Genomic DNA, 25,140 nt, shown 5'->3' with positions numbered 1-25,140 from the left:
TTAAAAGGGTGTGGGGGATTGATAGATATTCCACCATATTTTTAATTACTTTTTTTTTAAAATCCTGCTGAAAAATATTCCACCATAGATTATTGCATGAAAGTTCCTGGAAGCTCCATGTCACATGTCACCCCCGAGCGAGGCTGCCTTCAATGGCCAATACACTAAGCCTCGCATTTTCAGGCTGAGATGACAGCGTGGGGTCACGGGGGTGCCACACCAACCCCATCATCAACCACCACAAACAGACGAGCTCCCTCGTGGGTCGTGTCTGAGTCACGTCTAACTGTTCAGCGGTTGCGCTCCACGTCAGCTCTTTCGTCATCGCTTCATCCACATGGATGCCAGGGCCACCATCCTATGATCTAGAACGTTAATCTCGAAAGTGATTATCAGCGGTTGCTATTTTTTAATCAGAATATGCGTATCTGCAATCTCTGCGTAAAAGGTTGGCAAAACAAACAAAACCTCTGCTTTAAAAAATTATCTTCTGTAAAAAATTCATTAACCAATCAATCAAGTCCGTGGTCATCCCGGTTTTTCTTTTATTCAGAATTAATTATTCACCTAAGAAGTTGGTTCTGAATTCTGATAAAGAGTGTTTATCAATTTCATCCCTAGATTTAGGGAGGGTTTGGATGGAAATTAAATTATAGTTTTAAAAGTAATTTTGCAGTATACGAAATAAATATGTAAAAAATTTATCTCGATTTATAAAAAATACTTTTAAAAATCACTTTTAATGATATCTGAACACTTCTTTAAATTTTTCAGTTGGGAAATAATATCCATCACATCGTGGGTTAGTGATGTTAAGATAGAGACTTTTTTTCCCCAAAGAAAAAGTTATGACTCCTTCCTCAACATCATTAAATTCCCATTCAATAATTATTATCTCTTAATTAATTAAGGCCCAATCAAGAAATGGAATTTCAACTGCAGGGATTAAATCCACCCATCTGCCTTTGACCCACTAGGAAAAAGGAAAAAAAAGCCTTGAGCCATGTGGCCAAATCAAATCATGCACATGTGGTCATAGCTCGCTCAACGAAACCATCACGAGAGTTAAATAAATAATTAAAAAAAATCGCCAAAAAAGCTAGTGGGTCGAAATTTGAAATTGAGAGACGGGGTTGTGGGTTCACTGGTAATTAATAAATGGGAGGGGAAAAAACTCCATTTTAACACGTGAGATCATTACCTTCAATTTTCTATAATTTAATGAATGATCGCCTCGTGCCTGGGCTTCTTTTGATCATGATTCATGACATACACATTTGCTTTGTATATTTTCTGCTCTGATTTTTATACAATATTAAGAAAAAAAATCAAGGAATTAACTTTTGAAATACTACGTGTACATACAGTGACAATGTCATTTTGGGGGGGTGAATTTATATATATTTATACTTTATAACTTCATTACCGAAATGATTACATTCATTGAATTGTAATAGGATCGAATACATTATTATGGCATTATGTCTACAACTATCAAGCTACATAGTTAAACTAATAATTCCCATACTTGAAACGACGATCAAAACCGTGCATCGTCGAGAGTGAAAATGGAATCATAACTCATAAGTAGACGCTAAATAAATGCGGTGGATGACCCTTTTTTTTTTTTTTGGATTACTCCATCCGGTATCCCAGGGAAATAGGTGTCTTTCAGCCGTGACAACGTCCCCAAACTAATCCGATTCGGGAGCTTGCAAGGATCCATACGGACGGCCCCCTGGCCCCTTGGAGTACTGCGTTCCCACGTTTCGAACCGAGATCCGTGGTTATCCTGTGCCTAACCCCACCATATCAGCACAGCACACTGGGCCCATCCGGCTTTTTGCTGGGCCATGACAGGCCCTTCCGGTTCAGGTATCTTTTCATTCTTTATTTTTTAAATCATATAATTAACAATAATATGCCCCACAGTAGATTAAAAAGGGTTGTTAGCTCATTGAATGTAAGTGTTACAGTCTTAAATATACTCATATATACACACGACTGTATCTGGATCATTAGTCGCCAGATCAGTGATCTGGATTTTAATAAGAATTAAGATACATAACATAAAATATTAATTTATGCAAAATCATTGCTCCATATAAAATCGATGATACCTAAGTATAATCACATTTTAAAATTATGCACATCATTGGAATTTAAATTACAGCGATCAGAAAGCACGAGTTATATTATACATATAAAGAATTTTTTTTCCTTCTTTTTTTAAGTTTTGATCTGGAAAGTTAGCTGACAATAATAAATATAAAGTGGAGATAATGATACATATTGAAAAGGAGATACTGAAAACGGCATTTTTAGAGAGAGACAAAAGGGGAATTCTCGTGTGGGGCCCTTGGGGGAGGGAGGCGAGTCGCGAAAGGGGTCGCATTTTATGACTCAGCCCTGACTTTGCAAACCGATTTAGGGCATTTGTATATGTCGGCTCCTTCCATGTCATGCATGTATGCAATGCATCGCCCATTTATTATGGGCATCCCATCATCATGCTGCTGCGTCCTTCCATCCATCCGTGCATGTATGATGTAGTAATATTATATGGCTCGTTTGAAAATAAGGTTGCGTGCTCGCTCTGGAATGTTCTGGACTTTGTGCCCTTTAAAGTACCAGTGTGAAATGAGAATCAACTGAGCAACCATCAATAAAATATATTTTTACTGTTTAGTTTTTTAATAGATATTTTAAGAAATTGAACAGCCCAATGTTTATTCAGTTTGATATTTAAATAATGCACGTATAAAATTTTAAAAGAATAATATGAGTACTGAAAATTTTATAGCTGAATATAAATATTGAATTCAATGCACAGGTGTCTGAAATATTTGTTGTTTTGGTTGGCCAAAAAAAAAATGTTGTTTTGGTAATGCAATATTAATATTTTATAAATGTGGAGTAGGGTGCTGAGAAGAGAGTGAGGTGAGTTGAGGTTAGGGGACTCGCGACTCGCGAGAACGCGGTTAGGCAGCAGACAATTGGGGACTAGTGGGTCCCGTTCCACGTCACCAACACATGGCTCCGTGTTGGAGTTTGAATTTGCACGCCAGGAGTGCGCTCTAGTCTTCCCCCTGCGCTCTCACGTCTCCTCCCCGTGGCACCCAAAAAAGAAAAATAGGCCCCTGCATTTATTAATGTGGCTGCCCCTTCTTTTTTCAAACCACGTTTGACAAAATAATTCAGCGGCCGGTTTTATTTTAAACCAGATCCAACCGCCCTGTATTTCTTCTTCCTGTTGAAGCAGGTAGTTCAATATTAATAGTTACTCATACATAAGAGTAATGTGGGATTTAATTTTTGTGCGACGGTACGGGGAAGGAAGCGGTTGTGTTGTGAGTGGTTTGGTTTTGTTCGTGCCTAGTTAGTCGCGAGACAAATCAATGAGCGCCAGCTAGTTTTTGTGCTGTGAAAATGGGAAACCTTGCGGATAAAGGTCAAAAGGTGGGAATGTTGAGAAAGATCATAGCAGCACGCGGCTAGCTTCAAGACCCACGTGCGATCCACTCATATTCAACGTTTTAGTTTAACTCGGGGCTCCAAATATTCAACCTCCATTCCATTAATGGTAGGCTGCTCGTTTGACTGTCGAATTCTCGTTTTTGAACAAGAAAATCGCCAACGACGGCTTACATATTTGAAGACTAAACATAGGGCATGTTGGATAAGGCTAGGAAACAGGGGACCCCTAATGTTCAGTATTTTGACTAACATACATACGGGTATATTTCACCAAACTCCCCGTGACGTCTGGTTGAATCTGTGGGAGGCGGCAGCGCAAGACGGTCATTTAACTTTCAAACGTTGAGTTACGTAGCTCCATCACTTCAAAGTAATTTACTTTCTTCCATGGATAGTGAGAAATATGGTTAGTAGTATCCATTCCCATTACTTTCTCACGGTTTCAACGCTCATTAGCCTGAGCACAACGACCTTAATTAGCTGCGGGGAAAGAGTAAGACGGGATGAATAAAACCTGGGGCAGTTCAGAAACGCAGGCTTCGGGTTTAAACAATCTTATGGTCAAAAGTGTGTAATTATAACATAAAAATATCAAATTTGACTTTGAGATGAATCACAATAAAGCATAAAGGGAAAGGAAATCATTGTTAGAGCAGACTAGCAAGTAATGGGCTTTGTTTAGATCCATAACAAGATTAGACAAAACCTGTCAAGTCTGTACCTGGGTTGAAATGATCAGAAAAGCCCAAATCACAGTGGCAGGCCCAAAGATAAAGCCCAAAATAAGATCTAAGGCGAGGAGCCATCGTGATGGGGAAGAACAATGTGGAGCCCCCGGCTCCTCATGGCGTTAACGATGGCCCGTGCCTTGGGACAGGTGTGGAGCTCCTTATTCTCGATCTCCTTCGCAGCGTCGATGCGGGCCCCACTTCCTAGCCCTTCCGCCTTCAGCCGCATCGCCAGCACCTCTCCGATCGCCGAAGCCGACGCCCTGGGGTCAAAAGCGTCCTTGATCGCGTGCTCCACCGTCGATGCCGTCGCCACTATTCTACCGTTGCTCTCGTCCATGACGTTTGCCGTTATGTGCTTCACCGATATGAACAGTCTTAACAAGAATCTCTTCTCCCCCATTTCCGTCTCATTCAGACTAGCGTCAAGCCAGACCCGACGTCCCGAGACCCTCTTCTTCTAGTTTCATATGGGCTAAAGCCCAATGTAACTTGGGCCTTCATTTTCCTCCCGAGTATCGAATGTGCTGTGTATAATGCACTACCTTTTTTGATTGATGGTCGAAGTTGAACTTCGAATTCTGGACTGTTCAGTTAATGATGATAGTAACTCATGACCCACCTCTCCCAAAACCCAAGAAAAAAAGGGACCTCTTTTAGAGTGACAAAACAGCAGCCGGGGCACAATATGGTTCTAGGCGGCTAAGGTACGTGCATGTATCCTGCTAGTACAATGTATGATGAGTCCAGTTGATCACATCAATTGGTTATTCTAGCACTCAACCATAATTGATCTAAGGTTGACATTATGATGTAGATCATCTCGCTTTATTATTATATTTGAATTCTCCGCGAATATCACGGGAAAGGTATGCTCCCTTCGAACACCTAAGCTGAATTCTTGGTTCCTACACAAACTTCTTACCAACAACGGTGCCAAACGTTCACGTGTTAGTAATTTGGGCTCCGCCGTCATCGTTTACCCCTAAAAAGGAATCTTCACCTTAAATGGAATAGCCCCCAACAGACAAGAAATCATCAGCCCTTAAACACACATTGCAATCTATTGTGAAGTTCTTTAACTTCTTTCGCGTTTCAGAAACTTCCATCCGACAACATCTAAAATATGCTTATTGTCAGAAAGTGCTGTAAGATCAATAAATAATATTAGCAAAGGGCGACCGGGTCTTGAGGGGAAAAAAAATCTTGCCGTATCAACCGTCAATTTTTTCCGAAAACCGAATGGATTGAATCAACTGAACAGCGAGACAAGGACAACAAATTATAGGCTCTCCCTCTAAAAGTCGATGGTCAGATCTGCTCAGCGTTTTAAGAGAGAGACTGACTCGTCAAGCGTCATTGAATGCTATGCATACCCATACGCCCTACACATGGCTCCACTCCACAGACTGGCTTGGTTTCAGGAAATTTCATGGCTTCCTCCACTTTACCTGTATAAATAGCCATAGCCTGCAATAGACATCGCAAGTTCTGAGAATCTCAAGTTTAAATTAATATCATATCAGTAAGAAGAGATTAAAATACTTGTTTTGGAGATGCTTGGATCTTTCGTTGGCAAGATACAGAAGGGTCTCTCACTCTTACACCCAGAAGATCAACACTCAGCCACTCGAGTGAAGATCAGCTCGAAGCTGCGACTATAGTGCCAGATGATGTTAAGGAAGGACATTTTGCTGTTCTTGCAATCATGGGTGAAGAGACAAGAAGATTCGTTGTTGAATTGGAATACTTGACCGATCCTGTATTCATGGGACTGCTGGATCGAGCTGGCGAAGAGTATGGTTTCAGCCAGAAGGGAGCTCTCACAGTTCCCTGCCTTCCTGGAGAACTACAGGAGATTCTAGACAATCGGAAGGCTGAGTATCTTAAAAAAGTTTCACTCATTAGTAATTTCTCAGTTTAAGTCTTCTCCAGTATCATGAACATTATTTGTAGCTGGCTCACTCATTCTTTGAACAGTTTATCATCTCCTCACCTCCTTGTGATTAATTAAACACGTAAAGGAATTATTGTATACACAATTTCTAAGAGCCCGTTTGAGATTTTGGAGCAACTTGTTTTCAATCTCCCAACTCAACAGAGTTTTTAACAAAGACATGGACCGGCTCCTCAAGCATTAACATGACTGGGCACATATTATGAGCGTGTGGATATTATATTTCATACGTGGGGGGGGGGGGGAGGGGGAAAATCTGATGCTGATGGCATAACAATGGTTGACCTAAAATAAGGTGGATAACGTTTCGGGGCTAGCTAACTAGTTAACCTGCGCACAAAAGCTGCACCAATAAGCAGAAACTGGTTCATTTCCGCAGATAATGCAGGCATGCCTGCTGCAATGTTGCGATAAACATGTTAGACGAGTTATGATCACCTGCTATCCAGCTGATTACCAATTAATATCTAGCCGGAATGGCAAGTATAGGCTCACTGTTCATGTGTTGCAATTAAAGCGTGTGCAAAACTGGTCCTTTCCTAGTCAGATGGTGCCCAGGCTGGCCGGGGTCCGCCATTGCCACAGATCTACTGCCTACACACACATCCCTCACTAGCTTTCTTCCTAACGTGCATTGTGCGTGTTGTGCAGCTAATATTTAAGATTTCAAGTTAAAACAAAGCAATTCGTACAGTATGTTTTGCCAATACTAGCACCTTTGGTCCCAGGAACCTTCCCTCCGTGATTTTTGATAATGGACAGGAGAGAAATTAGATCAAGATAAAATTGCACCTCAACGCACTATATCAAACATATGCTCGCCTAAGGGCTCAAAATCTCAAATTCAACAATCTAGCTTCCTCTGAACTCCGAGGCCTGTTTGTCAAGGGGGAAAAAAAGAACTCCAAAGTCCAAGGCCTTCGTCCAAATACTCACCAGTGAACGCTTTTCTAGAAGATAAAATTCAATATGACTTTCCGTCTACAGCTCTGTTCCACCAATAAAACTTAACTAGGCACATAGACTGCATAACAGGCCATTTGATTCTCAGTCCGTCAGGATATCTCTCATATTTGTGCAACAAAAAGACTTTCCATGACTCCATACGTATTAACCAGTAGATACATAATTTCATTATGCTCAATGTGAATAAAACATAATGCAAATTTCCTCTCGTAGTTTTAACTTATAAGTCATAGCTGCCCAACCTAGGAAGGGCAACATGCTGGCCAAAAAGTCTTGTCTTGACGCATCAAATTGGCAGAGAATGCTTCCTCGTTAGTCCATGGTAGAATTATTTCACCTCTGAGCAATTATTTGGCCCCACTGGCTCTCTCAAGCAACTAGAAATTGCCGCCACAGCTGCTTCAATGGATGCATCCTCTCCCTGTTTCAATGTTCGAATAAAAAAAGCGCCAAGAACTGGGGAGCTCAACAACACTCTTTAATTACGTAATGATAACATAGTTTTATTGAGAAAAAGAATTCACCTTCTCTTTCCAATAGAAGATGTTGCCATACGTGCCAGCTAAGCGGCTCCAAAAACTACGAGGGATGTCCAAATCTACTGTAGCGCCAACATTGAAATTCAATATATTCCCTGGCAAACAAGGGTCTCATTATAATAGTAGTACTTGTGAAGGTAGATATACCCAAAAGAAGAGGAAAAGAATAACCAGAAAGAACGAGCAACCATGACAATAAAACAAGTGTGTTTGATCTTTTACCAAATGTGGGATCAGCCACAAAGACAATAGTTCTGTCATCCACCTGCCAAAAGTCTTTAATTGCCAAGCCTGTGCATTAAAATAAATGGGCGGTTTCACTATCAAGCTTGGTTCTGCAATTAAGTAATCGCAGAATCTTTTTTTTTTTTTTTGGGGTTTTGGGGGGGGGGGTGAATTCTAATGCACCAAGTTCTATAAGGCAAAATTTGTGATGACCTCACAGTACCTGGTGTTTCAGGGTAGTTTTGAGCCAAAACTCTCAACTTGAATCCTGTATCCTTTTCAAGAGAAGCTATCTCTTGAGCCAGTCTCTTTTCCTATGAAAAAAACGAATAACACTACTGCTTATCTATTTCATGGAAGCATCATTCCTTATAGGTTCATTTTGATTTTCTCAAAAGCAAGGGGGGAAAACCAGATATGGACACAATAGACGAAACAGACTCCAAATCCTGAGCTTAAAATATGTGTAAGAGTACCGAGCTTCTAATGGGGGCATGCCATACCTGGCCATCAGAGAGGAAGCCGGCAACATCAATGACAGTACTAAACTCCTTAGGGAGCAACTCTGGCTTGTTCACGCCAACTTTTGCCTCAGCCAGTCCAATTCCTACCAAATTTACATTTTTTATATTTGAGTTTTACAATTTATTCAGTATCAAAGGAGGGAAATCAATTGACAGACCGAGTTAAAAAATGCGAGACAGATAACTGCACGAAATCACATAACTGAATGTGGAGTAAAGAAACAAAAAGTTTACCTCCGAGAAATAATCCGAGTGCGAGGGCTCCTGACAGCACAAAATTTAAAGATTTCGAATGAATTTCGGCAATGCATCCCCTGGGGCCGGCTGATATTGGTAATACAGAAGGTCGGAGAGAGAGACGAGACGACACCGTCTTGGATAACGTCCGAACAGTACGCGACTTCGTTGGCGAGGGGATAGTGAGAGATAGAGAGGAAGGTAAATGAAGATTCGCGATCATTTTCCTTCGCCACTAGAGCCACGCTTGCAGTGATCCGAGGATAATCATCGCGCATTGGCAGGGCTCGGCTTCGTAGTTCGTCCAAGTCGTTCTTTTCCCCGCCACAAAACTTCGCAGTGTCGTAATTCGGTTAATTTATTACTCGTTATTTTTGTTATTGAAGTGGCGAATTCAGCTCAGGATGAATTTATCTCTTCGTGAACATGAAGAGCCAATTTGTTAAGTTAAATTTAAGTATAAAGATAAAAATGATCATTTTTACCGACCGAAAAATTGATTATCATTGGATCATATCAAACATTGATTGAAAGTAAGTTTTGTTACATCATTTCACCGAATCAATTTCAGGTTTATTTGAAATGGCGGTAAAATTTTTTGAAAACAATTTTTTAATCACAATTTACCAAAGACAGGTATGTAAGAAAAATTGCTTTGAAATGCATCAAAGAGGGTTATTGGGAATCTCAATCGTAATTTCAAACAATCGCTTTGGTGGCAAAAAAAAACCCCATTGTCTTTACTTTTTATCCTTTTTCATTAAAATAAAATTACAGACTGGTTGGTAACTACAAGGCTAAGAAAGGACAAAAGGTTCCCACCACACCCTCGGGCCGTTATTAGGCATCTTCACAACGTTTGACCAGTCTTTATGTGAGAGGCACGATGGAGGGAGGCACAGTTTCGTCGCCTCATCCAAAGTGATACTTGAAACCCCCATCACAAGAAATCATTAACCCCATCGCGAGGGACCTGAAGAAATTAAGAAATATTTACTCTTTTGATTTAATTGTTTGGAAATATTCCAAGCAACTTTTCAGAACGTTGACAAGCTTGCTTCCGCTAACTGTTCTCATTTTGGTTTCCAGAACTCCATAGACCAGTAGGAAGTCAATGGAAGCATGCCGTTTAAAAGCCATTGAATGCCAAGTAAACCATCGAAAAAAGTCAGAGTATATAACGCAGGCAGACGCCGCGGAGAGGAAGTAATGAAACCTTTGTTTGAACCACACAAAGGACACGCAGTGTTGCCTCCAGATAGGTGGGCCAGTTGATTTCTTTTCAGACAATCACATAATAAACTTAGTCCACTTCATTAAATCGTGTATGGTTAAAATGCAGGCTAAATTTTCATGAACAGTTCAAATAATTGTGTCACAATAACAACGATGAGTGCGCAGTGCAGAAATTTTAGCTTGAAGCTACAATGAAAACTGCAAAATCTCTCAAGTCAGTGATAAATAGCGAGTGACATAGGAAGATTTCCCAACGCACAACCAAATGTTTTGAAAGTGTAAACGAGGTTTTTCTTCTTCATATGACAAGATGAAGGTTCTTGCTTGGTCCAAAATTCTTCAATGCCTCAGCTTCACATCCATGTCCATAGGAAATACCTTCCCTCTATGGTTGAAGATCATGAAATCCAGGTTGGCAGGTAAAGAAACAATCCTGCATCCGATAAACACTCTTGCGCTAATGATTATGATCCAAGTAATTTCATGGCCAAAAATGATGCCAGCAGATTCAAAAAAATATTATACCATGAAGTTCTGTCACGTAAGTATGAGTACAACACAACAGAAAACAAGTTTGATCCAAACAGAACATTCCTTTGGCAACGGACAATCGTATAGAAATGAAGAGGAGAAGGAACAAACATGCATCCAAGAAGACAGATGCTCTAATGATTATGATCCCAGCAGTCATAAAGAAAAAGATATCGTCAGTAGAGCACAACTAAGGAAAGCAACAAGTTTTCCAAACAGAACATTCCTTTGACAACAGATAGAGGTGTTGAAGTAATTATGCACTCCCTCATATATAGCATCACATCATCGGTCACTTGCATCAACCATTGATGAATTAAAGCGACAGTAACAAGGGACTAACAGAGCAAGACAATGGTTATAAGAGTAGTGTAGAATAAGAGCAACTCAGCTTCACAATCTATAACAAAACTTAAATATATCACTATTTGAAGTTAGATTTTTCAGTTTAATTGACCTCTATTGTCATTCCTACTAACTTTGATGTGTTTCTATTCCCACTCCTTTAATGGTTTGATCCTTCTCAGCCAAGTAAAGCCTAATACAGAATGACTAGCAACATAAGTTAATCAAGGAAGACCGATCATAAAAGAGCACGAACAGTACGGAACAAGAGCAATTTACGTCAAGTTTATAGCTCAAGCCTCAGAAATCAACACGGAATCATTCCCAATGTCAGGCCACGTTTACAATGACCTCTTGCTAACGTTTTATCAGTAAGATGAGGTAATTAATTTAACTAAAATGATAAATTTAAGTAGATCTATCATCCAGATAGAGAATCAAGGAGTTACCTGTTCTCTTCGGAGTCTGGATGGATAGACAGAAACTTCCCCGGCACAGCCAGTGCAGCCCACATACAGAGCACTAGTCCCAGCAACAACTCAACAACCACCTGCATGCATTCAAAATTCCAGATGCATGGACAATGAGAACCCGCGGACATCCATCAAAACCATGTTCTTAAAGCAATATCATGGGAAAACACTCACATTCATTGGGGGTCCGGAAAACTCTTCCTCCGTAATCTTCAACAAACCCCTATCTGTAAAATCAAACCCAAATCACATATGCATGCGCAAATCCCAATATTTTTACCAACCCATTGAAATTTACAAAAAGCAAAGCGCATATATAAGAATGACTAATTGCCTAACTAGATAAAACCACGTGTCCTAAAGCATACATTGGATTGTGGCATAAGCAGCGTGAAATAGAATAAGCAACCCGAAGACGCCGATAGCGAAACCTAAGCCCATAATTTCAGAAGATCCTTCGGTGCTTCACACGGTGAAGATTACAGAGAGTTCGCCAATTTAGAGATTGGTGAATCGCGGGTCGCAGACCGTCGAAGAAGCAGGGACTGTCTTCGCCGATTTGCAACTGAAGCCCTAAGCAAGCGCCAATTCGCAGCACTAGCACCGTGTAACTGCCAATTTCAATTTTACTCCCGATTCGGTCATGCGTTTGTCATTTCTTATTCAAAATTAAATATCTAAAAAAACCAATTAAAAATGGAAGAATGATATAAAAAAAAACTGAAAATTATTAAATCTTAAAACAGGTTTAGTAATAACATTTTATTTGACGTTGATAACACTGAATTTGTAAATAATAATAATTTTTGTTACCATTTTTTATTTGATATTTATAAATTTTCAATTTTTTTGTCATTTTCTCATTAAAAATTCGGATAAATGGGGGATCTAGACTTTTTGTTTGACCTTGATGAATAGTGGATCTAGATTCAAAATATTTTTTTAAACGAAATTTATTCAATAAATTTGTGTTCCTCTTTTGCGCGCTCAATGAATAAATAACTGTTATTAGGCCACAACATACAGTCGTTACTTGCTACCTTATTTATGCTGGGCTGTTATTACTTTTATTTGGTGATATCTATAATCTATAAAATTAGATATGAACATGTAATAATCTGTATGCCTGCTATTTTGTGCTTGTGGGTAAATAATGCCATAAAAGTTTGATTAAAAGAAGGTCATAAAAGCAATGAAAATAATTTATTTTTGGTGAAATCTTGTACTATACAGACAAGGAAGAATGATCATTATTCTTGTAATATATTGACAATTAAAAATCTCACCTTGCTTTATTTAAGCGACAGTCGTTTCCTCACCGCGCGTGGTCTTCCGCGGTGTCTTTGGCACCAGTGCGGTGGAAGGAGGCATCAAGTGCAGAACTCCCGGTGAAGAGGCGAGTTGAATCTCCTGCTACATTTTTCCTGATATTCGGAAAACGCAGAGAAGAAGGAAAGTAGACACGTGACTGCCCGCTACCCGATATTCATTTTGGCTGTTAATAATATTGTTGGCAACCCTCAGCGTCTCTACCATACTTTCATTTCGTTAGGGGGGTATCCTTAAAGCTCGTGAAGCTTGCAAGACGATATTCGGAGCTTTATGGGCTATATTCTGAATATACTCCATGGAACAGTCTCTTTGGACAAATTAAGCATCCATGACGGCCCCGAGTGGCTCCAACATAAGAGATGTTCTTACACTGGAAAACTTGCCAAGTTTCGCATGCGCAATGGCGCTCTACTGGCTTTACAAGGTTATTCTATAAAAAGTGAGTTTTTTTTTTTTCCCCCTCTTTCCTTTTGAATGACCTCTCTGTTGTCATCTCTTTTTTTTTTTTTGGGTATTATGTGATGTTTATTTGTGACAGTTAGCGGGGAGTTAGCAGGTCATGCCAAGAGTTCTATTAACCACAGGGTAATGTACTCTCTTCCTCCCTTTTGTGCTCCAGCATTGTGTTCTGACGTTTCGAAAGGTTGGGCTATAAATTCCTATCTTGTCTTTCTAATCCTACCTGCTAATCTGAACTATCCAGACTTCTCTTAATCTCGAAAGACATTCTGCCTGAAGTTCCAAGTTATCCTCGAGCTAGAATGATTACATGATCATTTTTTTTTTAATTTATAAAGGAACAAAATGATTGAGGATTTATTATGCTTTTAGCCTATTTACTTAACATCTATAGTTATTTGATTGTTTAAAGTTGAAACTATCAGAAGCAAAATAATGGGAATTAAGAACTTATGAGTGGCATTGTGGCAACTATAGCCATTTCTTTTAAGTTTAGATGAGATTTGGGCATTTATGCACTCCTTAACGTGATCTATCATTATCCTAATGTATCCAGAAGAGAATGCAATTGAAATTAATGGTCATTGGCACAAAAGTCGAAATATATGCTCTTTTTCCTATTAGATTGTGAAAGTAAAGCATCATTCAGACTAATATCTTACGTCCCTGATTGCATAGTTTGTAGTTATTTTGAATATTTGTGATGCTGAAGAATGTTGACTTCTTTCTTCGTGACTTTGTTTCATGAATGAATGTTTTACTTTTTGGCTCTAGATTTTCCTTTTCTTTTGACATAAGCATTTTATGTTTTTGCTGTCAGATTTACACTCATAACGGTGGGGAGTTGAATGCCTTTCCTCATGTACAAGCTCTTAGAGAATTTCCCAAGGAAGAACTCTCTGCAAAAGTTGTCATGGTCAGATTTGACTCTAACATTTTCATCAAGCAGCACGAACAACCGACTCCATCAGTTTCTAATGCGTTGCAAACAATTAAGTATTTACATGAAGCTGGGGCAAAAGTAATTCTGGTCAGTGATTGGGATACTGATTCAGAACTTTCTCGTACAGAGTCCGTTGCTGGTACATAATTACATTCTACCCTTATTTTAGTTGCCAGAATGGAGTTAGGCTATTTAATAAATAATTAAACAATCCTCCTTTATCTAATGAAAAGTAAGATGGAAGAAAATCAGTAAATTATTAACATGGGTGTTGGAAATAAGAAATGGTTTCTTTTATAAAGAAGGAACTTCCATAGTAGATAATTGATGATGATTTCTATACTTCAGATTTCTTGTCAGAAGTTCTTCAGATACAAATTGTTCCACTGCAAAAGATATCGTGTAATAAGCTATCGAAGATTGAAGGCACCGAGAAACCAGATATCCTTCTTGCTGAGAATCTTTCTAAATTTAAAGAGGAAGTTTCCAATTGTTTGGAGTTTGCTAAAGAACTGTCATCAGGAGTTGATATCTTTGTTAATGATTCCTTCTCTCACTCTCATAAAGTTCTAGCATCAACAGTTGGCGTGACTCGCTTCTGCTATGCCTGTATGGCTGGTTTTCACTTTGAGGAAAGCTTATATCAACTGAAGAAGGTTACAGATGCCACCAAGAAACCCTATGTTGCAATTGTATGTCTCTTCTGCTGTGACAGAATTAGTCATTAGACTTATCAACACCATACAATGATTTAAAGTTCATATTGATGATATTAGTCTCTTCTTTCTCATAAATCCAGATAGGAGGTAGTGATTTCCACAATAAAGCAGCTGCTTTGCGATTTTTAACATCCAGATGCCAGGCGTTGGTGTTTGTTGGAATGATTTCATTTCAAATAATGCATGCATTGGGAGTCTCAGTTCCTCTTGATCTGGTGGAGCTTAAGGCGTGTAATGAAGCTCTACATATTGTTCAACTTGCTCGAGAAAGAAATATGCAGATTCTGTGTCCAAAAGACTTTTCGTGCAGAAATGAAAGCAATCCAAAGCAACTGCAAGTATTCCCTGCTCACAGCATTTTGGATGGTGAGCTTTCAAAGCCCTCTCACGCTTTGTTTTTTGAAATAGAGTGTGGGCATATTTTCTACAACAATTTCACCGTTTAGAAATTACTGATACTTTTGAGAGACAATAGCAACCAAACTACCAAAACCGTGCTGTCCCAGTAAGCATTGGTTGTCCACTTGGGATGCTTGCTAGTGCAATTATTATTGCACAAGCATGATTATCAATTCAATAGTTTGCCAAATTCCGACTGCAAAGAATTATATCATAATTAAAAAAGTTGTTTGTTATCTTCCTAAACCTAAATCGATGACAAGGCTCCTTAATGATTTGCAATGCATTCTGAGGATTAAACTATGATAACAGCAGTAGCATCTTTCTGACATCTATTATAATATTTTTCAGTGTTTTTTCCCGAAAACTAATTGAAATTAGTAAGTACTAAGTGTTCAAATCTTTGAGCATATAAAGTTCTTTATACTTTTTGTAGTCTCTTCAAGTATTTATAATAGTCTTTCATCAGTTGTTGAATCGTAGAGAAACTATAACGTGATAGGTGAGCAGCTTCAATTCATTTGTCTGCATCTCTATTTTGAAAGTGACAATGAGGCTCTGCTGTTTGAATATTAAAGCAGTCATTTTTCTTTGAATCACAAAATAAAATTAATCCAAATTTGATTCCTTTCTAGGTTGGGTACCTGTAGACCTTGGGCCTGCATCATTGGATGAAATTGGCTCCTTACTTGGAACATCTAAGGTACCTCAGCTATGTACTTTCACCCATGGGCATACGCTACTCTTGGTTTGATTATTTTTAACATCTTTAAGACAAATAATCCAATGAGATGAGCATTTCATGCTGCAATTTTATTTGCTGTAGCTATACTGTGATAGATATGTTTCCATATTTTTAGTGGACATTTATTTTAAACTATTATTGTTGTTCAATCAAACTAAAGTCACTCTATTGCAGAAAGTCATATGGATGGGTCCAATGAGATTTGTTGGCTCAAGTAAATACACAATTGGAGCTGCAAATTTGGCAAAAATGCTTGATCAAATTAGTAGCAACTGTGAAATAACTGTTGTAGGAAATATGGCATGCCAAGTCGTGACACAGGAGCTGAGTTCCTTGTCTGTCATAAATCTGGTTGAAAATGCCTCCGTTGTATGGGAATTTCTCAAAGGAAGAAAGCTCCCTGGTGTCATGGCCTTAGACAGAGTATGTTTCTACTACAACTCTGGTTTATCATAACATTCTGAGACTTGACAATTAGGACAGAAGAGAATCAGAATAGTACTTTTTATGGAATGTCTTATTTGAATGAACTATCTTACCTGCAGCTTACGCACGGCCTGTGGATATGTTTGGGGTATGAGTTGACCCATGCCCAATGCCATAAAGCTTGTTCATGTAAATTCTCAAATGAACAGTAAAAGAATTACCTTACCTGGTTAAGTTAGCTCCTGTAACTTCACATCTAACCAATCTGGGGCGTCTGATTACCCATAAGCAGCTCATTGCTGAAGCATCCTGCATCAGTGATATGATTACCACTTAGAGGGGTTACATTTTGCAGGCATACCCGTTTGAGATCAACTGGAACGACTTGTATGCTGACCCAGCTCAACCTCTATTTGTTGATATAGGAAGTGGTATTGTTTGCTTTCTATGTAAATACTTGCCATGTGTTTATGAAGTAGTTGCCGAGAGGAAAGTGACCTTTAAGTTCTAAAGCATTGTCAAATGAACAAGCAGTTTATTTGAACTTTATTGTTACTTCTGGGTCCTGTAGTTTTTTAACTACGAAATTGTAGAAGTGTTCCCAGATTTTGTAAGAGAAGAAAGACAGAATGTTTAATAGAGTGGAATAATTAAAACTGTTGTTGGATCTTTTTAATATATGAACTCTATGACAGGTAATGGGCTCTTTCTTCTGGAAATGGCTCGAAGGAGGAAAGATTTGAACTTCCTTGGTTTGGAGATTAATGAAAAGGTTTTTTTGCGCGCTTTTTCTGCTGCTGTTCCCTATCTTTATCATTTTTTTCTCTTCTACACACTATTCTTCCTTAGGTTAACTAATGCAACTTCTTCAGCTTGTGAGGCGTTGTTTGGAATCTGTTCATCAGCTTGGCATCGGGAATGGGTAAGACTGTTGTTTTCTCTATATAAACAGATGTAGTATCTGTTTGGTTTTTGGCTGCAGTCTAAAAAATTGAACTTGTCTTCTTGTTTATAAAGAGATGGCGCCATAGTCTGCTGATGGCTACCCATTCAGCTAGTTTCTGTACTGCTGGTTTCAGAGTTCTTGATATTGGATATCTTTTATTTTGTTTAACCGTGTTAGTTTTTTCCCCTTGGTATCTCCATGTTAGGCACTTTATTGCAACTAATGCGACATCGACATTTCGTTCAATCCTTTCTAGCTACCCAGGAGAGTTGATTCTTGTTTCAATACAGGTCAGGCATAAATTCTATTGTAATGTAAATTCTACCATTGCAAAAGTTATGAACCATTTTGTTGTGACTATTGCATCATCAATTCTTTTCACCATATCAGCTATCTCTAATATCAATTGCGGCATTTTTTAACCTTCAGTGTCCAAACCCTGACTTCAATAAGCCTGAGCATAGATGGAGGATGCTGCAGAGGTCTTTAATTGAAGCCGTAACAGATCTCCTTTCGTGTGGCGGGAAGGTAACTGTGCTCTGAATATAGCTCTACCTGTATTTCCTTGGGCTGGGGCTTGCTTCAATTTATTTTTTTCCTTGAATAATTTTGGGTATCTTAATATTTGATTGGGGCTTATTCAGATTACTGGTATTGAATAGGTCTTTCTGCAATCCGACGTGGAAGAGGTTGCTATGAGAATGAAAGAACAGTTTTTAAGATATGGCAAAGGTAAGCTTAATTTGGTGCATGAACAAGACCACCAATGCAATGGCCGAAGTAGTTGGCTCACGGAAAATCCATTCGGGGTTAGGTCGGATTGGGAACGGCACGTTTTAGATCGTGGGGACCCAATGTACCGGTTGATGTTTTCTAAATCAAATGATACAAGGGAAGCTATGGGTTACAACTGCCAATGAAATGATGTTATATTATACCAGAAATTTTGCTAATTTGATACTATTTCACTAAAACACTGTTAACATAAATATTCCCTTAAATACACTATTTATGATAATTGAGATATTAATGAAACGTTAAATAATAAAAAATTAATAATTTCTTGAAATTATTAAGTGATAACTATTTGAAAATAATAAAAACTCATATGACAAATATGTTACTTAAATCAACTGAATATAATATAAAATCTTGATTAAAAATAAGTACTTATAAAGCGACCAAAAATGGATTTTTTTACTCTTTAATATCTAGTTTTTAATAAGCTAACTCGATGGACAATCTTTTAATTGAATCAAGATAGATATAAAAAAAATTTATCGAGAAATCATATTGTTTTTTGGGCTTGCGAAGTCACATGACATGCATATTCGTAAAACACATAAAGGATACATTTATAATACATGATAAGTTATTGAATGGATTAAATTATGATAAAATTTAATTATACTTTACTAAAATCTAGTTAGTTAACATAAATATTTTCTTAAATACTCTATTTGTGATATTTGAGGTATTAATGAACGGTGAAATAATAAAAATTAACGAATACTTCCTTAAAATTATAGAGTGATAAATATTTGAAATCAATGGAGGATAAAATTTGGATTAGATTAAAATACTGTACGTTGTATGCTGATAACACGAAATCATTGTACTACGGATTTTTTTTTTAAACCTTTTCTTTTCCTGCATTTAATAAAAGTCTAATCTAGTTTAACAACTTGTGATCACTAGCTCAAAAATAATTGAAATTCAAAATTATGAATACTGATAACGATTGGACAGGTCTTCGTCTTTAATATTTAGCTTTTAATAGACTATATATCTTGATGGATAATCTCTTAACTAAATCAGGATAGATAGAAGGTTTTATCGACAAATAGTAAAAAAATAATTAATATAAAATTATAAAGTATAAATATTTGAAAAATAATAAAATGTCAAATGATAATCATTTTAAATCTACAGAGGATAAATTTGGACTAAAATTACCGCACGTTTTAGTTGACAAATGTGAAATCACTGCATTTTTTTTTTAATTTCCCTGCCGTTAATCCAAGAAGTCGAATTTAGTCGGGCAATGTGATCAACGCTGCGTGCTGACCAACTCAAATACAATTAAAATTTAAAATTTAAAATATTAATAACGCGATAAAAAATTTGCCAAGCTTTTAGCTGTGATCTCCAGTTTGCTTTTTCTGATTAAATCAAATGATGTCTACTCTTTAATAAGCTATTTAGATTTAGATGGATATTATTTTAATTTTTTGCCAGAAACAATCTTTTAATTAAATCAAGAACGACATAATTTTAAAATTTTTTATCTATATTTAAAATAAATCAAGATATATGTACAGTTTATCAAAAAATCATATGCTTTTTTGGCTCGAAAATAATTTACTCATTGGAGATAATTTTCCGTAAGTTTTTTTATTTTCAAGAGAATTAAGGTACATTTAAAATAAAATATAAAGGGGATATGTGATTCCAATAGAATTCAGCAGATGCTTATTTATTTTAACTTTATGCTTTAAATATTTTGTTCAATTTTATAAATAGGAAAACTTAATAATCTTAACGAAGCTAAAAAAAAAAAAAGAAGATATTCTATCATGTATTCTTATGAATATATCTCTGGGGATCGGAAAGTATCTCAAATTTTGTAGGGGAAAAAAAAACAAGTCAAATCCTTGCGTCGCTAAAATTCTATTCCATAAGTTGGCAGGAAGTAAAGAGTCCTTCCTCTATAAATATCAGCCATCTCCCAGCTACCCCCTCCAGATCCCTCACACCGTCCTTTACTTCCTTCTTGCTTGCGCTCCAGAACAAAACCTTCTCCTACAAGTCTACGCGTCTGTCTTTCTTATTCCAACATGTCTAACAAGGCTGAATCATCTGATACGTGAGCCCTCCATTCCGCTTTGTTTCTTCGGATCTCCTTTTCATTTGGCCCTCCGATCCTTCTTCCACTTGCTTTTTGTTTCTCTGTTCTTATAGAATTTTATTTTCCTGTTCATTTTTGTTCAATAGAATCTAATTTTTTTTCCCTCTTTTGGTGGCAAATATATCAGTAAGGGAGCGAAGAAGGACTTTAGCACGGCGATTTTGGAGCGCAAGAAGGCGCCAAATCGGTTGGTTGTTGATGAGGCCATTAACGATGACAATTCTGTCGTCGCCCTCCACCCGGACACCATGGAAAAACTACAGATGTTTCGTGGTGACACGATTTGATTAAGGTAATGCATGTGCCGTTTTTGTTTACTTTGAGTTCATATTCTGGCTGCAATCAACTGAGCGGGCTTACTAGTTTTTCGAAAGCTTGCTGGGTGCTATTCGCATTAGGGAATTAGGTGTCTGGGTTGTGAATAAAGGCTAAAGTTCTTGTTTTCACCTGGTCTTCCTAGGTTGAAAGTCAATTTTTTTCCCCTTTCTCTTTTCTTTGCGCTAATCCGTTTCTTTATCTCCTATCATGATGTTTAGGGAAAGAAAAGGAGAGATACAATCTGCATAACCCTTGCTGATGACACATGTGATGAAGCGAAGATAAGAATGAACAAGGTTGTGAGAAACAACCTTAGGGTTAGGCTCGGTGATGTTGTTTCTGTCCATCAGTGTGCTGATGTCAAATATGGCAAGCGAGTCCACATTCTTCCTATTGATGACACTATTGAAGGGGTGACCGGAAGTCTCTTTGACGCATACTTAAAACGTAGGTTACCATTGCATCTTTTTGCTAGACATTACTGGATTTGATTCCTTTAGTTTCATATTTCTTAAATTATTCCCTCTTTCATCTGCAGCCCCTCCCGGCTGAGTAAAATAGTTGTAGTTCATTGTATTTATAACAACAGTTTTTCGGCCATGACATGTCACATGCCTTCAACCTTATGACTTAAGCTGCAAAATAGGTCGACTGTAAATTATTAGAAAAATAGCTTTTTCCCTCTGACATTCGACATTCTTTCTTTGAACGGTTTTGCATAATAGGAGGAAACAGCATTGTCTCGGGCATTTCCATATTTGTTGCCTAGCATATATCACCCAAAATGGGATGGTGTTGGACTTCTGTTATCTTATAGTCTTTGATTTTTGGAATGCATCCATATATGCCTGTTCAGGTCCGTTATATTATGAATACTTAGTCCAGTTCCTCACTCTTGCAGCTTATTTTCTGGAGGCATATCGCCCAGTGAGGAAGGGCGACTTATTCCTTGTCAGAGGGGGGATGAGAAGTGTAGAATTCAAGATTATTGAAACTGACCCTCCGGAGTATTGTGTTGTTGCACCAGACACTGAGATCTTTTGCGAAGGAGAGCCTGTGAAGAGGGAAGATGAGGATAGGTTAGATGATGTTGGTTATGATGATGTTGGTGGCGTAAGAAAGCAGATGGCCCAGATAAGGGAATTGGTGGAATTGCCACTGAGGCATCCACAATTATTCAAGTCCATTGGTGTTAAGCCACCGAAAGGGATTTTGTTGTATGGGCCACCTGGGTCAGGCAAGACTTTAATTGCCCGAGCTGTTGCAAATGAAACTGGTGCCTTCTTTTTCTGCATTAATGGACCTGAGATCATGTCAAAATTGGCTGGTGAGAGTGAAAGCAACCTGAGGAAGGCATTTGAGGAAGCTGAAAAGAATGCACCATCTATCATCTTCATAGATGAGATAGATTCTATAGCTCCCAAGAGGGAGAAGACTCATGGAGAAGTTGAGAGAAGGATTGTATCCCAGCTGTTGACACTCATGGATGGGCTAAAAGCACGTGCACATGTAATTGTTATTGGAGCCACAAATCGTCCGAACAGCATTGACCCTGCTCTTAGGAGGTTTGGAAGGTTTGACCGGGAGATAGATATCGGTGTTCCAGATGAAGTTGGCCGTCTTGAGGTGCTACGTATCCACACAAAGAATATGAAGCTTGCTGAAGATGTAAGACATTCTTTGTCCCATAAGTTTTGGTTTCATTTTAGAATCTTCTTAAATGAGCTTCTCTGACATGCCATCTGCAGGTTGATTTGGAAAAAATTTCGAAGAATACGCATGGCTATGTTGGTGCTGATCTTGCTGCTCTGTGTACTGAAGCTGCCCTTCAATGCATCAGAGAGAAAATGGATGTGATTGACCTGGAAGATGAAACAATTGATGCTGAGATACTGAACTCAATGGCTGTGACAAATGAACATTTTCAGACTGCTCTCGGATCAAGCAACCCTTCTGCTCTCCGTGAAACAGTATGTTTTTTGGTCTTTTCCCCCACAAAGATGGCTCCTTTCCTTTGCCTTCATTCTCCATCCCTTGACTGCCTTATTTTGTGCTTGCTTTTGAAGTTATATATGTCTAACTTGGACTCTTCTTATCAATAGGTTGTTGAAGTGCCCAATGTCAGCTGGGATGATATTGGTGGCCTTGAGAACGTTAAGAGAGAACTCCAAGAGGTAGCTGAAGATTTTGCATTGAATTATATTACTTCACTTCCACTTTTTCCATTTAACACTTATGTTTAACGCTGTTCTCCTTTGCAGACTGTTCAATATCCCGTGGAACACCCTGAAAAATTCGAGAAGTTTGGAATGTCCCCATCAAAGGGGGTTCTTTTCTATGGGCCTCCTGGATGTGGAAAGACGCTTTTGGCTAAAGCTATTGCCAATGAATGCCAGGCAAACTTCATCAGTGTTAAAGGTCCTGAGCTACTTACAATGTGGTTTGGAGAAAGTGAGGCTAATGTGCGGGAAATATTTGACAAGGCCCGTGGTTCTGCTCCATGTGTCCTGTTCTTTGATGAACTTGACTCAATTGCAACTCAGGTTTGTAACAAATCTGTTACTAAGTTATGACCCCCCAGGCATTTGACAAAGTGTATTGGTCTTGGAAATCTTGTTTTAGTCCTAAATACCATTACTGAGAAAAATTTGGGCACCTCGTGACATGACAACTACCATGATCCTATCTTGGTTTATTTTTGTCCTAACATCTTTTACTTGCCTTGCCTTGCAGAGAGGTAGCAGTGTAGGAGATGCTGGGGGTGCTGCTGACAGGGTTTTGAATCAACTCCTTACAGAAATGGATGGGATGTCAGCTAAGAAAACTGTGTTCATCATTGGGGCCACCAACCGACCGGACATCATAGACCCTGCACTTCTGCGCCCTGGTCGTCTAGACCAGTTGATCTATATCCCCCTCCCAGATGAGGAATCCCGCTATCAGATATTTAAATCTTGCCTGCGAAAATCCCCCGTTGCAAAGGATGTTGATCTTAGAGCTCTTGCCAAGTATACTCAGGGCTTTAGTGGTGCTGATATTACTGAGATTTGCCAGCGTGCATGCAAGTATGCCATACGAGAGAACATTGAAAAGGTACTTTCCCGAGGAACTTTCTCGGCGCACTATTTGCCAATTCTGCCGGATGGGACTTGGGCTAATTCTTTTTCTTGAATTTCTGTTGGCAGGACATTGAAAGAGAACGGAGGAGAAGTGAGAATCCAGAGGCGATGGAGGAGGATGTGGAAGATGAGGTGGCGGAAATTAAGGCCGCTCATTTCGAGGAATCCATGAAGTATGCTCGGAGGAGTGTAAGTGATGCTGACATTCGCAAGTACCAGGCATTTGCCCAAACATTACAGCAGTCCAGAGGATTCGGAACGGAGTTCAGGTTCCCTGACAGCGGCTCTGCCGGTGCTGCTACCGCCTCGGCCGACCCTTTTGCAGCTGCTGGCGCGGTTGATGATGATGATCTTTACAGTTAGGTCAAACACGGCGTTTGTATTTACGCATTTATTTATACTTATACATTTATGTATTTTTCATTTTGGGAATCAAGTCTCTTAGGGCTTCCATTTGATTGTTTATCACTTCATTGTTTGAAAGAATGATATCCTACATAATTTTATATTATTAAAACTCATCAGTTTCTCTCCACACTTCTGGGTTGCAAGCTCCTCGACCATACTCTCTTTACCGGTTTACGAGCTCTCCCATACTTGTCCCATCCATGATCCAGCACCAACTAGTTATAATCATGCGATTCGTTTTTTTTTATTCTAAAACAAAATATATTAACTTTATATTTTGTTCTGATTATACGTTCTAAATATACATTTAAATTCATCAACTAAATTCACTAATACAATACAAATTTTTAAATTTTGGCTAAAACTATTTTAAAGAATTTAAGATTTTTTAATCTTAATTTTATTTTTTATTTTTGTGAATAGTTATTTGTTCAATGTTTTTATCTTATTAGATGGAAAATTAAGTAATTTAGTTAATGTAAACATAAAAAATTGAATGAAAATTTTATTAATTCCTTAAATAAATATATAGTCAAATAAGTAATAAATGTTTGCAACAAAATTTTTTTAAAAAAATTTAATTGATTTATATAATGTTTCCAACTCATACAAATTATATTATATGATGAAAAAAATGCATTTAAAATATTTTTTAGTCATTTAAAAAAACTTGAATAAATAAGTTTTAATACGTCATGAAGAATTAAAATTATATAATGCCATTGATATAATCAAATTTATACAATTCTAAAATGTATTGAAAATTTTGAAAATGCAGGTATTATAATTTTTTTTGTTATGTAAAAATTATTTTTTAACAGATAAATATTTAAATATTGTTTATGTTAAGAAGGGATGTTTTGGTCAAAACAAAAGTTTGAAAATCAAACTTAACAATTAACTAATTATTGGATAGATGAAAATAAAATCTCAAACATATTAAAAAAGTTTTGTGTAGCATATATTTTGACTTCAAGAGAAAATTATATACATTTTCAAAATAGTAGAGAAGTTTTTGTAATTTGAATAAAATAAATCAGTTGTCAGTGTATTTTATTCTTGACTCTAAGGAACGCCTGTTTGCTTCACCATCATATTTTATTATTTTGTGACAATCATGTCCTGCAAGAGGTTGCTTACGGAAAAAAAGACGCCCATCATAATTCGTAATGAAAAATCT

General features: G+C 37.8%; 6 protein-coding genes across 8 annotated transcripts; 3 read left to right on the top strand and 3 right to left on the bottom strand.

The window, feature by feature from the left end:
• Positions 1 to 4,126: 4,126 nt before the first annotated feature.
• On the bottom strand, positions 4,127 to 5,796 carry LOC114732073 (uncharacterized). The gene is made up of 2 exons (XM_028919369.1): positions 5,751 to 5,796; positions 4,127 to 5,675 (listed from the first exon to the last, which is right to left on the bottom strand). Exon 2 carries the CDS (start codon positions 4,606 to 4,608, stop codon positions 4,267 to 4,269), a length of 342 nt encoding a protein of 113 aa, XP_028775202.1. The 5' UTR covers positions 4,609 to 5,675; positions 5,751 to 5,796; the 3' UTR covers positions 4,127 to 4,266.
• Positions 5,513 to 6,129, top strand: LOC114732063 (auxin-responsive protein SAUR40-like). The gene is made up of 2 exons (XM_028919354.1): positions 5,513 to 5,531; positions 5,786 to 6,129. The coding sequence occupies exons 1-2, from the start codon at positions 5,513 to 5,515 to the stop codon at positions 6,127 to 6,129; spliced, it is 363 nt and encodes a 120-aa protein (XP_028775187.1).
• Positions 6,130 to 7,081: 952 nt separating this feature from the next.
• On the bottom strand, positions 7,082 to 8,956 carry LOC114732071 (thylakoid lumenal 15.0 kDa protein 2, chloroplastic-like). Of its 2 annotated transcripts, XM_028919365.1 has the most exons (6): positions 8,651 to 8,956; positions 8,396 to 8,499; positions 8,116 to 8,206; positions 7,890 to 7,958; positions 7,653 to 7,762; positions 7,082 to 7,549 (listed from the first exon to the last, which is right to left on the bottom strand). In XM_028919365.1, exons 1-6 carry the CDS (start codon positions 8,874 to 8,876, stop codon positions 7,457 to 7,459), a joined length of 693 nt encoding a protein of 230 aa, XP_028775198.1. In that variant the 5' UTR covers positions 8,877 to 8,956; the 3' UTR covers positions 7,082 to 7,456. The 2 variants fall into 2 exon arrangements, with proteins under 2 accessions (XP_028775198.1, XP_028775199.1); XM_028919366.1 differs by lacking the exon at positions 7,890 to 7,958.
• Positions 8,957 to 9,977: 1,021 nt separating this feature from the next.
• LOC114732072 (membrane magnesium transporter) lies at positions 9,978 to 11,866 on the bottom strand. The gene is made up of 4 exons (XM_028919368.1): positions 11,607 to 11,866; positions 11,413 to 11,465; positions 11,215 to 11,315; positions 9,978 to 10,322 (listed from the first exon to the last, which is right to left on the bottom strand). The coding sequence occupies exons 1-4, from the start codon at positions 11,677 to 11,679 to the stop codon at positions 10,229 to 10,231; spliced, it is 321 nt and encodes a 106-aa protein (XP_028775201.1). The 5' UTR covers positions 11,680 to 11,866; the 3' UTR covers positions 9,978 to 10,228.
• Positions 11,867 to 12,629: 763 nt separating this feature from the next.
• On the top strand, positions 12,630 to 18,181 carry LOC114732066 (phosphoglycerate kinase). Of its 2 annotated transcripts, none has more exons than XM_028919359.1 (13): positions 12,630 to 13,009; positions 13,109 to 13,155; positions 13,979 to 14,111; positions 14,321 to 14,664; positions 14,772 to 15,057; positions 15,726 to 15,793; positions 16,010 to 16,258; positions 16,617 to 16,692; positions 16,957 to 17,033; positions 17,134 to 17,183; positions 17,413 to 17,497; positions 17,637 to 17,735; positions 17,870 to 18,181. In XM_028919359.1, the coding sequence occupies exons 1-13, from the start codon at positions 12,841 to 12,843 to the stop codon at positions 18,125 to 18,127; spliced, it is 1,941 nt and encodes a 646-aa protein (XP_028775192.1). In that variant the 5' UTR covers positions 12,630 to 12,840; the 3' UTR covers positions 18,128 to 18,181. The 2 variants fall into 2 exon arrangements, with proteins under 2 accessions (XP_028775192.1, XP_028775190.1); XM_028919357.1 differs by having other exon boundaries at positions 13,850 to 14,111.
• Positions 18,182 to 19,952: 1,771 nt separating this feature from the next.
• LOC114732065 (cell division cycle protein 48 homolog) lies at positions 19,953 to 24,086 on the top strand. The gene is made up of 9 exons (XM_028919356.1): positions 19,953 to 20,073; positions 20,243 to 20,407; positions 20,652 to 20,880; positions 21,335 to 22,101; positions 22,182 to 22,403; positions 22,536 to 22,607; positions 22,695 to 22,976; positions 23,167 to 23,526; positions 23,619 to 24,086. The coding sequence occupies exons 3-9, from the start codon at positions 20,721 to 20,723 to the stop codon at positions 23,913 to 23,915; spliced, it is 2,160 nt and encodes a 719-aa protein (XP_028775189.1). The 5' UTR covers positions 19,953 to 20,073; positions 20,243 to 20,407; positions 20,652 to 20,720; the 3' UTR covers positions 23,916 to 24,086.
• The last annotated feature ends 1,054 nt before the right edge of the window (positions 24,087 to 25,140 follow it).

Source organism: Neltuma alba, unplaced genomic scaffold, assembly GCF_004799145.2.
Source record: "Neltuma alba isolate B1F8T4 unplaced genomic scaffold, ASM479914v2 tig00012871_pilon, whole genome shotgun sequence".
Taxonomy (NCBI): domain Eukaryota; kingdom Viridiplantae; phylum Streptophyta; class Magnoliopsida; order Fabales; family Fabaceae; genus Neltuma; species Neltuma alba.
This window is presented reverse-complemented; position numbering and strand designations above follow the sequence as displayed.

Coding starts and splice junctions, on each gene's coding strand:
- LOC114732073 (XM_028919369.1), bottom strand. CDS start 4,608: ATGGGGGAGAAGAGATTCTTGTTAAGACTGTTCATATCGGTGAAGCAC.
- LOC114732071 (XM_028919365.1), bottom strand. CDS start 8,876: ATGATCGCGAATCTTCATTTACCTTCCTCTCTATCTCTCACTATCCCC. Junction 8,500..8,650: donor ACTCGGATTATTTCTCGGAG/GTAAACTTTTTG, acceptor TAAATTTGGTAG/GAATTGGACTGGCTGAGGCA. Junction 7,763..7,889: donor TGTGGCTGATCCCACATTTG/GTAAAAGATCAA, acceptor CTTGTTTGCCAG/GGAATATATTGAATTTCAAT.
- LOC114732072 (XM_028919368.1), bottom strand. CDS start 11,679: ATGGGCTTAGGTTTCGCTATCGGCGTCTTCGGGTTGCTTATTCTATTT. Junction 11,466..11,606: donor TGCTTATGCCACAATCCAAT/GTATGCTTTAGG, acceptor TTGATTTTACAG/ATAGGGGTTTGTTGAAGATT. Junction 10,323..11,214: donor CCAGACTCCGAAGAGAACAG/GTAACTCCTTGA, acceptor TATCGGATGCAG/GATTGTTTCTTTACCTGCCA.
- LOC114732066 (XM_028919357.1), top strand. CDS start 12,841: ATGGGCTATATTCTGAATATACTCCATGGAACAGTCTCTTTGGACAAA. Junction 16,693..16,956: donor ATTTGTTGATATAGGAAGTG/GTATTGTTTGCT, acceptor ACTCTATGACAG/GTAATGGGCTCTTTCTTCTG. Junction 17,184..17,412: donor CAGCTTGGCATCGGGAATGG/GTAAGACTGTTG, acceptor TCTCCATGTTAG/GCACTTTATTGCAACTAATG.
- LOC114732065 (XM_028919356.1), top strand. CDS start 20,721: ATGAACAAGGTTGTGAGAAACAACCTTAGGGTTAGGCTCGGTGATGTT. Junction 22,102..22,181: donor ATATGAAGCTTGCTGAAGAT/GTAAGACATTCT, acceptor TGCCATCTGCAG/GTTGATTTGGAAAAAATTTC. Junction 22,977..23,166: donor TTGACTCAATTGCAACTCAG/GTTTGTAACAAA, acceptor CTTGCCTTGCAG/AGAGGTAGCAGTGTAGGAGA.